This window comes from Eubalaena glacialis, chromosome 8 (genome assembly GCF_028564815.1).
Source record: "Eubalaena glacialis isolate mEubGla1 chromosome 8, mEubGla1.1.hap2.+ XY, whole genome shotgun sequence".
NCBI classification, from domain to species: Eukaryota; Metazoa; Chordata; class Mammalia; order Artiodactyla; family Balaenidae; genus Eubalaena; species Eubalaena glacialis.
Genome location: NC_083723.1, coordinates 77,311,609 through 77,324,777, shown reverse-complemented (window position 1 = coordinate 77,324,777; position 13,169 = coordinate 77,311,609). Strand labels below are relative to the sequence as shown.

The 13,169-nt window shown below is 41.4% G+C and overlaps 1 protein-coding gene and 1 long non-coding RNA gene across 2 annotated transcripts in view; one reads left to right on the top strand and one right to left on the bottom strand.

Annotated features, from left to right (window-relative positions):
- LOC133096298 (uncharacterized) overlaps window positions 1-13,169 on the bottom strand; it is a 76,425-nt gene that overhangs the window by 22,444 nt on the left and 40,812 nt on the right. The window contains exon 2 of the long non-coding RNA XR_009701761.1: window positions 5,356-5,479. This is a non-coding gene — a long non-coding RNA (uncharacterized LOC133096298). The remainder of the gene's footprint in view (window positions 1-5,355; window positions 5,480-13,169) is intronic.
- The window catches only part of SPMIP4 (sperm microtubule inner protein 4), a 36,638-nt gene continuing 32,663 nt past the window's right edge, over window positions 9,195-13,169 (top strand). Inside the window, exon 1 of the mRNA XM_061197844.1 lies at window positions 9,195-9,328. Coding sequence (XP_061053827.1) covers window positions 9,195-9,328 — 134 coding nt within the window. The remainder of the gene's footprint in view (window positions 9,329-13,169) is intronic.

Sequence of the window (13,169 nt, the reverse complement as noted above, 5' to 3'; positions counted from 1 at the left end):
AAAAGAGTCTTTTTTTTTTTTTTAATTTTTTTTTTTAACATCTTTATTGGAGTATATTGAAGAGAGTCTTAATGGATATGTCTTTTCCAATAAACAAAATCTCCAGGCCACAAAGTATGGTGTTTTGAGGTCTTCATCTCCTGGGAGCACACCGTGGAAAGACTGCTCTACTAAACCATGGTAATTTTCAATGGACGAAATACTGCAGTATATACTTTGTAACACTGAAGTATACCTCCTTTTATTAGTTGTGGATCAAAGGAAGCAGGAGCTAGATGCATGAGGCACCCAGCAATTATCTCACCCATGGTGAGAGTTTATGAGTTCCAGTCGGGGTGGATCTGAGATTTAGAAGGACCAACAGCAATACTTTTGCCTGAGGTAGTTGGAGGGTTCCCACAAATTTTGCCAATTGAGTATTGATGGTGCCATTTGTTCCTTCGACTGGTCCTGAAGACTGAGGATGATATGCACTGGGAAAATGCTATAGGACTGGCTAAAGAGCACAGACTTGCTGTAATATTTAACTAGTAAAATAGGTTCCCCAGTTGCTATGGAGTTCAGGAGGGGTTCCCCAGGTATAGGTAAACTTCTCTAATAGTATTTTAGCCACTAAGAGGCAGTAGCTTATCTATATGGAAAGGCTTTGACCCAGCGGGAAAACAAATAAACCATGACTAAAACATATTTATACCCATGAGACAGGGTAAGTTGTATAAAATCCATCTGCCAAAACTCGAATGGTCTATCGGGCAATTTAAAATGTTTGGGGGGGATTCCCTTGTGGCGCAGTGGTTGGGAATCTGCCTGCCAATGCAGGGGACACGGGTTCGAGCCCTGGTCTGGGAAGATCCCACATGCCGCAGAGCAACTGGGCCAATGAGCCACAACTGCTGAGCCTGCGTGTCTGGAGCTTGTGCTCCGCAGCAAGAAAGGCCGCGACAGTGAGAGGCCCGCGCACCGCGATGAAGAGTGGCCCCCGCTTGCCGCAACTAGAGAAAGCCCTCACAGAGAAACAAAGACCCAACACAGCCAAAAATAAATAAATAAATAAACATAAATTAAAGTAACTTTCATCTTTAAAAAAATAAATAAATAAAGTGTTTGGGGGCAGTGCAGAGTTTCCCAGGAATGTATTTTGGACAGATGGGACAAGAAAAGTAGATACTTTGTGCAGCCTTATTAATATTTCCTCACCAGTACTGATTCATAAACATTATTATTTTATCCACAGACCAATGGTTTAATGCATGTAAAGTTATCAGTAATGGGAATTTTAGAATCTCTGGTAAGACCAGATTATTTGGCCCAAACCAGAGTTCTCTCTTTTTATAGAACCAAGTTATTAGATTTCCAGTATTGTTTTTTCCTTTTCTGAGGCCAATTGTTGGGCACCTCTAGTCAATTCTTCTAGATTATTATTTGGGGGAAACACCACTTTGGACCATGTCAGAGGTTTGATTGTTGGTCTTTTGAGAGCAGCATTCTTGGCAGAAATATCAGTGGCATGGTTTCCTTTTGCCTCCAGGGAGTTGAGTTTGGAATGCCCAGGGACCTTAATAATAGCCAAAGCAGCTGGTAGGAGTATGGCATCTAATAAATTTTGGACACAAGAGCCATTTTAAATTTTATCCTCATTAGAAGTAAGAAAACCTTGCTGTTTCCATAGCATTCCAAAGTCATGGGCAAGCCCAAAGGCATACTATCAGTATAAATGTTTGCAGTTTTGCCCTTAGCTAAAGTGCAAACCCGAGTAAGAGCATATAATTCAGCCTATTGGGCCAAGGTAGCCAAAGGCAAAGGTGCTGCCTCAATAACTTCAAAAGGAGTTGCGATTGCATATCCAGCACAAAATTTACCATTTTCATCCTTTAAATAAGAACCATCAGTAAACCATGAAAACTCAGCCTTAAGGGAGTTTCCTGTAAATCATCAAGAGGCGTCAAAATGTTATCTATCAAAGTCAAACAGTCATGAGGTGTATCGTCTGCAGAGGAGGGAAGAAGGGTGGCAGAGTTAAAGCTATTACAGCAAGAAAGAGTTATGTGGGGTACAGTTAGCAAATGGATTTTTGTAGGAGGTGAGATAACTGGCTGAAAGGTGTTAAGTGTGATGAGAATTCAGGAGGGTTTCTACTGTATGGAGTACAAAGATCAAGATCGTTAGAGGGGATCCCATGACTATCCTTCAGTGGCCTTAACTAAAAGCATGGGGCTGGAATGGCTCTGAGGCCGGGGTATCCACATGCCACAGAGTCTACCTGCTGACTGTAGTACCCTATGGGGCAATGGTGATACTCATGTTTGGGGGTAAGTACTCCAAGAGTGTTTCCCTCCTCATATATGAAGAGGAAATAGTGAAGTTGATGATTCCAAGGAAAGAAGGATTATCAAGCTTTCCCTTAAGGTATTAAAAGCTAGGTCATCCTGATTTTCCCAAGTAATCGGGTCAGGTTTGGTGTTCCTTAGTAAGGCATAAAAAGGCTGGGTCATGAGAGAAAAGCTCAGAAACCAGTTCCCATAATAGCCAGCCAACCCAAGAAAACCTTGTAGTTGACATCCAATTTGGGGTTTTGGTAAGTTCCAGATGCCATGAAGCCTATCTGGATCAAGGTGCAGCCCTTGTTCTGAGATCAGGTGCCTGAAATAACGTGGGTTGGAACAAACTGTAGTTTCTCCTTAGAAAGGTTATGCCGCTTTGAGGCTAAAAGCTTTAACAGGTGGATGCTGTCTTCCTGTGAGGAGACCTGAGAAGGGGAGCAGAGAAGCAAGTCTACATATTGCAATAAAATAGTCTCTAGGAAATTTTATATTATCTAAATCTGTTTTTAAGGTTTGTGAGAAGTAAGAACAACTCTCAGTAAAACCCTAGTGCATTACTGTCCAGGTGTATTGTTGTTCTTCCCAAATAAAGGCAAATAGATATTGACTAGCTTTATCCACAGGGATGCTAAAGAAGATGCTACATAAATCAATCATGGTAAAAAAAAAAAATTTGCTTTCGATGGGTATGGAGGCTAATAAAATATGGGGATTAGGAACAATAGGGTGACAAGGGAAGACAACACTGTTTATGACTCAGAAGTTTTGGACCAATCTCCACCCTCCACCACTGGATGTCTCTGCAGGTAAAATAGGGATGTTGAAGGGCCTAGTACAGAAAATAACGAGGCCCTGGGTCTTTTAATCTTCTATTATCAACTTAATGCCCTGGAGGGTCTCTTTATTTACAGAGTATTGACTGATTCTGGGGAGAGGCTTTGAGGAATCTATTTGTATCCTAATGGGAGGGGCACTGGGGATTCTGAAAATATCAGTTGAAGATTTTGCCCATAAGGAGGGTGGTAGCTGATCCATTAGGGACAAATGATTAGTGTCCTTAGAATTAGCTCTAGTGCTGCCAGAGACAGAGCAAATAAAAGATGTTAAAGGGTCAACTGATTCACCCAGTCAGCTATTTTGGCTGTTATTAAATTCTAGAATTATTTCCTTCTTTTAGGAGAAAGAAATTCCAGGATGATATTTTTCTAAGAAATCTTGGCCCAATAAATGAATAGGGGCAGAGGAACTAAGGAGAAAGGGGTGATTATCTCTTAGAGGGCTTAAACAAAAGGGGATGGGTTTAGTAACAGAAATCTGTTGAGATTTATTTGAGATCCCCACTATTTGAATCATTTTAGTATTCCAAGGTAGGGGCTGTTTAATAACAGTGGGGTTGAGCACCAAGGGTGTAGCTCCAGTGTCAATAAGGACAGAGAGAGATTCATTCCTAATCTGGAGAGTAGTTTCTCCAAGTCAATTAAGGGGGAAAATTGAGAGGAAAAACCTGTAATTCCTCGCAGTCCCATCACTAGGAGTTAAGAGAGCACGGGAAAGGCTGGTTAGAGGGTTGAAGGTACCTGGAGTGCTTAAGCTTCTAAGTCTTTCTTCCAATGTCCTGGCTTTTTGCAATAATGGCAAAGACTGGGAAGGTTTTGTTTTTGTTTACAAGCCTCCATTTGCTGGAGTTGAAAATTGAGGATTTTAGTGGTCTTCCTTTTAGTTGAATCATCTAGGGTGTGGGCAAGCTAGTTTGCTAAATTAACTAAATCTAGAATGGACATAGTTTCTCATTCCATCCTGGTCCTTTCAACTAGAAGAGAAAGATCCTGGTTCAGCCCGTTACTGAACACAGAGTTAAAGGTTACCCAAGTGGGTTCAACATTCAGAGGAAGACCAGAATTTTCTTTAAAGACAATTTAGAGCCAGGTATGATAGTCATACACAGGCTCACTGGGCTTCTGGGTACAAGCCTAAACTTTATTCCAATCGACTGGCTTTAGGAAAGCCCTAGGAATTGCCAAATGGAGTCACCTGGTGATTCCCTGAGCCTGATCATATGATAAAACAGCAACAGAAAGGGTTTGTCTCCAGGTTTCGGGACCATCCCAATTAGTAGTTTCATCCAGTGTTGGGCCTGGCCTTCGCCAACAAGCATCTGAACTAGCAGATGTAAGTCAGAGAAACCAGAAACCAAAAGTAAGTTTGAATGATTATATTACATTCCTCAGCAATCCTGTGGGGATCCTCACTTACTCTGAGAAAAATCTTTGACTATGGCACATAGTTCAGCTTTAGTCCAGGGAACATAAGAAATTAAGGGTTTCACATTTGGATCCTCGGAGGGTCTGATTTTAAAGGGGCAGGTTTTAATAGGTTCAGGAGAGGGGGAGAGAGGGAGAGGTTCAGAGAAAAAGGGAAGTTCAGTGAGAGAATTAGAATGAGGAAACAAAGGTATAGAGGAGGGGGATGGTGCAGAAGGAAAAGAAGAATATGGTGCTGAAGACGAAGAGGAGGAGTAAAAGAGGCCTCAGAAGACTTTTTCATTTTTTTGCAATTGTTTGTTTGCCTTAGTTAATTTAGAAATGATATTTTGTAAAGAGGCAATTTTAGAGTATTGAATGCATTTGGAAGCCTCCAGGTACCAATTAAAATACACATCCTACACATTCGGTTTGTTTAATTTTAGAGCCATGGTCTTCTATTTAGTTCTGAGAAAAACAAGTTTGAAGAGGTCGAAAGTTTCCAAAAGTGACCCCTGGAGTTATAACCTATTTTTGGTTAAGCTGGTCCACTTAGTTAAAAATATGCAAAAGAAAGGACCATAGTTTTTGAACATACAATCAGCCGTGGTCCCAGAAGGAGGACTCTTGAGAGAATTTAGAGAATTGGGATCCCATACTTCAAAACCAGAGGTCCAGAAAACAAATGAGTACTCACCAAAAGGGCAATGCCTTCACAAAAACAAAAACAGATCCCAAATAAAGTTGGAGAGCTCGATCAAAAGGAGGGAGTTTGAATCTGAGAGGAGACTTACCGAACCAAAAGGAAGTGGGGAGCACAAGAGGATCAAGTGGGTACCGTGCATGATTCCAGGGATCATTAGTTCTTCAGGGGTTCATCTCCTTCGGATCCCCCTTCTGACACCAAGTAATGTTAACCTTTAAAATAAAAAGGTAACGGTTTAGCCAGCAAAATCAAGTTTATTTGGGAACAGCACGTGATTGCAATTTGGGCCATGGAAACCATGGCAAATCAGTTTGGAGAACAAAGGAAGGAGTGCTCTTTTATAGAGGAAAATAGGAAGTTGGGAGGGGTTGTTTGTTTAAAAGCTCACTGGAGGAGAGAGATTTCAGGGTTGTAGCAGTTTCTCATCGGCTAGGTTATTTCTAGGCAAGAAGAAAATCTTCCTTCTTCCTGCTGTAAATTAAGCTTCTTCTGGCTGGGATGTGTAAACTAAGCTGTGATGAGAGGTATGTGTGTGAAAGCTCCCCCTTACGGCTTCCCAACTCCATTTTGAATGAGGTTTTCCTTTATTCATTTTCAAAATATATATATATCAAGTCATTATGCTGTACACCTTAAACTTATACAGTACTATATGTCAATTATATCAATAAAACTGGAAAAAAGATCAAAATAAAAATATTCATATCTGGGACTTCCCTGGTGGTCCTGTGGTTAAGACTGTGCCTTCCAATGCAGGGGGTGCAGGTTTGATCCCTGATCAGGGAGCTAAGATCCCACGTACCTCGTGGCCAAAAAACCAAAACATAAAACAGAAGCAATATTGTAACAAATTCAATAAAGACTTTACAAATGGTCCACATTAAAAAAAAAAAAATTCATATCTGCCAATAGGTACTAAGTCCCTCAAAACCTTATTTTATTCATTATCAAATTCCACTTGGTTAACTTTTAAAAAGGTTATAGACTATAATTCATGCTTTATGTTATTATATATTTCCTGCATATTCTTTTCTTAAAGGTTAAAGGTCTGGCTTTAGTAGTTTGGGATTTCTGTCAACTCAAACACAATATTCTATGCATACATTTTTTTTCATTTCCAAATTTCATCTTCTGTGCTGTAAGGATTACTAGTGATGCAAAAAAGCAAACAAGAAATACATTAAGGTAAATGAGGTAGTGAAAGAGAGGTCAACATGGCAGGAGAAGTATCAATAGAAAGGGGATTTGAGCCTACTGACCCCACTGGTGGCTACGACACATATAAGAAGTCAAACATTTTGAGCACACCTGGATAGGAGGCCACTATGTGTTGCTGGGGGGTCACATACACATCACCTGATGGCTGAGGCAGTGTGAATTGAATCATAAAAGCCTACATTAAGGAGTGCTGGTCAAATAGAACCAATCCCGACATCCCTAAGCATCTTCCAGATGTAGAAGCATTTCCAAAGAAAACAATTGTTTTACAAAGATCTGGCAACAAATATTTTCTTGCCTGTAAATTTTATTTGAAAATAACAGAGGTAAAAATAACTACATTTTCCTGCCCTTTACACTCACTTGACTGAAAATAAAATTTCAAATGCACTACAACCTGGAGGCTATCACCACATATCCTGGTCAGTCAACCTGAAGTTGCTTCAACTTCCCCAGTATCACAACCATCCACATTCACACTAACACGTGGCTAGTAACGCAGCTTCATCAGATATCCCCGATTGAATCTATTACACTGAGTTATTACCTTCCAGGAAGAATCAAGCCATGAGGAAACTGGACGAAGGTCAAGCATGGGAAAAGATGGAGTATGGAAAGTACTGGGAGGCTAGGTATATAAAATGGGCTGGGCTGGCAAGATAATTTCATGGGAGACCCTGAAAACACAAAGCAGCAAAAAGGTTAGGGTGAACTTCTAGGAGAAATTTTTGAAAACCAAAAAAAATATGTTAAAGGGGTCAAAGAGAAAGTCAAACTTCGCCTAATTCACAAGTCTACCTCCAGAAAAATCTACTCTTCCAGGCTTAGTGGCTGATAACTACAGGAGTCGGGGAGAGGTGCAGGGACTAAGAAACAGACCAGAAATACAAAATTACCACTTTGCGTACTCTAACATACCTCTCTTTCTCTCACGTCAGCTAACACTCACCTAGAAGGCACAGCACAAAATCGATACTCACTGGTGGGCTGATTTAAAATAGGCAGAGAACGGCTCTGTTACACCTCTCTTCTCAGAGGGGGTCACTCTTGCCCCCAGCTTTTCCTGCGTTCCCTCAGGATCAGTGCCAGCCTCTCACCAAAAGGTAACCTTCCCACATCCGGGTCCTCCTCAAGGGCCCTGTTCTCGGCCATCACAGAATCTCAGGGTCCTGCAGGTGCCGGAAGGTAGTGCGCATTCGTTTCGTTGGAGAGGATTTGGCACGGGGATGGGGGTAACTGAGGTAATGGGCAAGGTCTTTGGGGATTGGGTAGGGCAACCGCAGGCCAACTGCCCGTTTGCCCTGTCCGCACCCAACCAGGGGAGGAAGAGCGATGGCTCTGCCTGGCGCAATCCAGGGGCTGCACGTGCTCAGTCCTGCGGAAGCCACCCTTGATTAGGCCGCACTGTTCCCCACCGGGGGGCTGTGGGTAAGGAACACGGATGAGTCAGAGGCTCCCACCTCACCAGAGTCTCCCGGGCCCTGCACTTGTCCACCACCCAGTGCACAGGAGAGAACGCCCTGGCCGGGAGCAGCGCTGGGACAATCAGCCCTCGAAGGAGCGCTGGACGCGGCCTGCAGAGGGCGCCGGGGGGCGGGGCCCAGGGCCTGGGGCAGCCGAAGAGCCCGTTTCGCCCTGGACTGGGAGTCTAGTCCTCTTTCCCCACCTTCCGTCCGGCTTCCAGTTCCTACGGGTCCCAGAGCTCGTGGGCTGGCTTCTTCCGAAACCTCTAAGAGCCAACCGCCGCCCCTGCCCGCCTCCCCGCAAGAATGCATTACCTAATGCCACGGTCACGGTCGCCGTCACAGGCACCCTCAACCCCACCCCTGGCCTGCCTGCGGTCCCCCTCTCTCCTTCACCCGCACCTGCACGCAAGCTCCCCCGGGCCGCAGGTGCGGACGACGGCGTAATTCCACGCCCCGCAGAGGCCCGCCAACTCTGGGGAGGGGAAGAGGAGGCGCGGTCGCCTGCGGTTCCCAGGCTGATGTCCCAGGTGCATCCGAACCCCCGAGGCACCGCTGGGCGGGGCGCTGATGATCGGCCCTGGAGGCTAGGCCTCGGCGGTCCTAGCCAAGGTGCATCTTTGGCTTTCCCCGTCCAAGTCCCAGGAAGGGGTGGGATTCTCACTTTGGGGTCCCGCTCGTACTGCACCACTGATTCTCCACCTCTCTGCAAAGAACTTCTCGTTCAGAATCCCTGAAGGCTTTAGAAGCACAGCTGTTGATTCCGTTGGATGATGAGTCTCCCTGCTTTTTAAAAAGACCTGGGCGGGGGGGGGGGGGGGGGGAGCGGGGATCAGCTGAATTTTCTTGAATAGTTATGCGTAAACTTGAGGCAAGACTGGAATGTCAGTCAGTGTCTGCGAGGTAGAGGCCTTATATGGGCCCACATGTCATCCACCTAGTGTTGAGACTCTACTTTAGAACATCTCCCACTTTGTGGATTTGTTTCAGTTGAAACTCATTTCCATAGAACTTAAGTTGCTATTTATTACTGCCATGACACCCGAAGGTCCACAGATAGGGCCCTCCCTGAGGAAGGAAGCCCATGATTTCTATGCAGCGTTGGGTTGAACAATTTAGCAGTACAAAGCTCGTTTCCTGCCTGCCCTGAGGGAGGGTCAGTGTGATAGCAACCAAGTCAGTTGACTCCCTAACCAAGTGTGCCCTCCTATTCTTTTTCCAGATTGTGCCTTTTTAGCCAAGAAGCATGGAGGTAATTCATGGCAGGCTCTACTGCTGCAGGGAGCTTAAAGGAGCTGACATACCGTCAGACACCTTTTACTCTAATGAATTGCACACCCCATTACAAACAGCTGCTCGCCCAACTGCCTCAGAGGACAGGTAAAACAAAAACCAGAGAAAGCAAACAACTAAGAAGGGTTTTAATATATTAGTGTATTTTTGTTATGTGAGAAAAAGCATTTAAGGTTATGGGCCTCTTCTGTTTATCACATCATAGGGAAGGCATAACCTGACAACTAAAAACCTTGAAGTGTCCACATCTGTTAGGAACTTGGCAAGACGTAAAAAGTTAGTGTGTATTTTTAAAAGGCAAACATCAAATTCATCTACCACGTTCTAGAACTCTAGAATGATCAGTTCCTTCATTTGTAAATTAATGTTTTAATCAAACTTTTTTTACTTTATAAAGAGTAGTAGAGTGGGTTCTTATCATCTGCTAATATCATCTGCTCAGAAATACTCCTAGAATGTTATTCAGAGTTGCTATCTAAACTTCTGCTATACCAAATTTCCTGTAACACATTAATTGCAGATTATGTTTAAAATTGCATCTAACATATACTGAGTGATTGCTGTGTGTTGGCACTGTACCAAATGCTCTGTATGTAGTAATTCTTTTAATCCTCACAACAGCCCTATAAGTACTATTCTTACCCCCATTTTACATATGGAGGAACAGGTACAAACAAGTAATTTTCCAAGATCTTAGTGCCAGCTTTTTTGTCTTGTATTTATTTGAATCATTTTAAGAAAAAAAAAAAAAAATCTCAAAACCCTTGGTGAAAATTGGCCTGTGTAATTGTTTTCTTGCTTTTGCTTGTTTGTCTGTTTTATAATTTCACTTGGTCTAATCTCTCATCTAAGAAGTCTTTCTCACTTAAGAAAGTGGTCAAAAGGTACGAACACCCAGTTATGAAATAAATAAGTTATGGGGAGGTAACGTACAGCATGGTGACTGTAGTTAATAATACTGCATTGTATATTTGAGAGTTGCTAAGAGAAAAGATCTTAAAAGTTCTCATCATTAGAAAAAACTCTGTAACTATGTATAGTGATGGATGGACTTATTGTGGTGATCATTTTGCAATATATACAAAGATTGGATCATTATGTTGTACACCTGAAATTAATATAATGTTATACATCAATTATATTTCAATTTTTTTTAAAAAAAGAATTCGTTTCTTAACAAATCAGACAAGTCACCTGGCTTCAGCTTAAACACTTCCAAAATGGAACATCACTACCATATTAATGCACCTGATTGTTAGATCATTTTCTTTCTACTAAGAATATTTCCTCCTTCCATCTGCTGACCCTGTTCTTCCCTCTAAAGCCATGCAAAATAAGAATAATCTGTTATCTTCAGGATAGCAGCCCTCAAGAGTTTACAGATTCTTTTGGCTGTCTCTAAGTTCTCTCTGCCAGACGAACACTGGTTCTCAACAGACTTTACTCTTTCTTCTTGCATCGAGGCTTTCACTGTCTTGATCAAACTTCCATGGATCTATTCCAATTTGTAAACATACTCTTTATATGCAAAAATAAAAAGATAGCTTTTCCCCCTAATCAAAAACTAACACATTTCCATATAAATAATATAGAAATCATGGAAATCCACAAAGAAAACAAATTTTCCATTTTTCCAACCAAAGGAAAAATTATGAAATTAAAGCACAAGGAAGAAAACCTCTGTACTTCCTTTATCCAGAAACAATAACCGTTGTTAATCTCTCAATATGTGTCCTCTCCAGTTTTTAAATTTAAAGATCATATTCAACATATTTTTTGTAAACTGCTATTTTCACTTAATGAAAAGAAATATTTTCATATTTGTGGGAAAGAGGGCTCAGCTCACTTCTACTGACTCAGTCCCTGCTGCACCTGCTGTTACCTGATTCCCAAAAGGGGCTGTGAGCCCTAAATTCCTACTCAGCTCCGAGGACCATCAGATTAGACAGGGCTTCCCTGGAGTCAGAGGAAACCCTTAGCAGATCGTGTGTGATCTGGGGATGGGCAGTTGTCCCTGGATCAAAAGCAGCAATGTGAGGTTTTATATTTGGCCAAAAGGGATCTGAGTAGGAATTTAGCGCTGCCATGTCTGATTGAACTCACTATGCCCTCAAAAGCACTCGTATAGGCGTTTCACTGAAATTTTGATCCCCTCTACCTAAGTGGTCCTATGGTTGGTTAGTAATTGGCTCCAAAACCCTTTAACTGGCATGAAATCTAAGAGAAACATCTTTGAGAAAATATTGCTTTTCACTAACTGACTACAAAATTAAACACAGCATATATTGAATTACCTATAAACTATAATAAGGTATTATTCGAAGCAATATCTAGGTACAACCATGTTCCTAGCTCCTAATAAATAAAATTTGCTTTCCATTTTATTCCATGTGAACTTTTTCCTTTCATAGTCCCCAAATGGGAAAGCCAGGATGATCATGTATTCTCAGAACCCCTCCATTTAACTTCCTTTTAAAAAGCAGCTGGGCAGTTTACAGAAATAGAAGTTCTCTTTTCTCTCAGTGGTATTCCTCTGAACTGCTCTGGAAAATGTCATCAGGGTAATATTGGCAACTCTGCCCTATCAATGCTGAGGCTTACTTCTTACAGACCAGGTTCAGGGTCTGTAGCTCCCAGCTCAAACCTCAAGGTATCTCAAAAACAAAACAAAACAATGAAAAACAAAATCTCCTGGCTTTTAGGGATTACCTTCATAATGGTAAGGATGAACGTGAGTCCTAGAATGTGTTAGCTCTCAGCAGCTTTATTTTCTAAACATGGATGTACTTAAAAGGATGATTTTTTAAAATATTATAATGTATTTTGAACTAACTTGGCAATTTTACAGAGATGCAGAATTATTTCCTCACATCCACCTATTTTTTTTTCTTTCCAGAATAGGCAACACAGTCTACCTCCATTGTTACCCAGCATTGGTCTGACAACTGGGCACATCAAAATCACATGAGGAGTGTTCTGAAAATACAGATTCCCAAGCTCTATCTGTAGATATTATGATTCCCTGGGTCTGAGTTGGGTCTAGGGAATCTACATTTTTAGAAGTTTTTCAGCTTATTTTGAGAACCACTGGGCTAGCAGAAAGCACTGTAAACAAGAAGAAAACCAGGATTGCAGTTCTGGCTTACCCAGTGACCGAGGGCAAATTAATCTTTGTACTTCAGTTACTTTCTTCACTGGTATATTTTGGAACAATTATATTAGTCACTATTATGTATAATTACTTGCTCTCCTTTAAAAATATTAATAAGCAGGTGGTATTCTTTTATATTTCTTCCATTGAAAATTTAAGAATGGCAGGTACAGAAACTCAAAATCACAGACACCTATCTCCTTTTTCCATTCAGTTGACATCTCCTTACCTCTAGCAAGTTCCCTAGTCCATTAGGAAAATAAACATCAATTAAGGAAGTGTCTTGAGAATTGCTTAAGATTTAAATATAAGTTCCCATTTTTGTTTCTGGCTTCATCCCATTGCTTTCTGATTCCTGAATTTTTTTTTTGACTGTTAGCTTCCTGTCTAAAAATGTTTGTTCTAGGCTTTCCTTTAATCATGCCTTCCGATAATTACTGGCCAAATTCAGCCCCCCTGAGTCAAAATTCTGTACAGTGACTCCAAAGCAAGATATTGGTTCATCCATAGGGAATGTATGTTTCTCAAAAACAAGTAAACATTAATTTTATGTGGCTAAAGATTGCAGCACTAATAATTTATTGTTATTTGCTTTGGAGACATGTATTATTTAAGCTATGAAGTTATTTAATCCTAAAACGTCAATATTTAATTTAATTAGTTCCTTCTATAAATTCTGTTAATATTAAAGCTAGGGCGGGGCGGGGAATGTAAGACCCTAAAATGAAAGAGAAATATGACTTATTTTTGCTTTGCCTTTTATTTTAAATGGTTTCC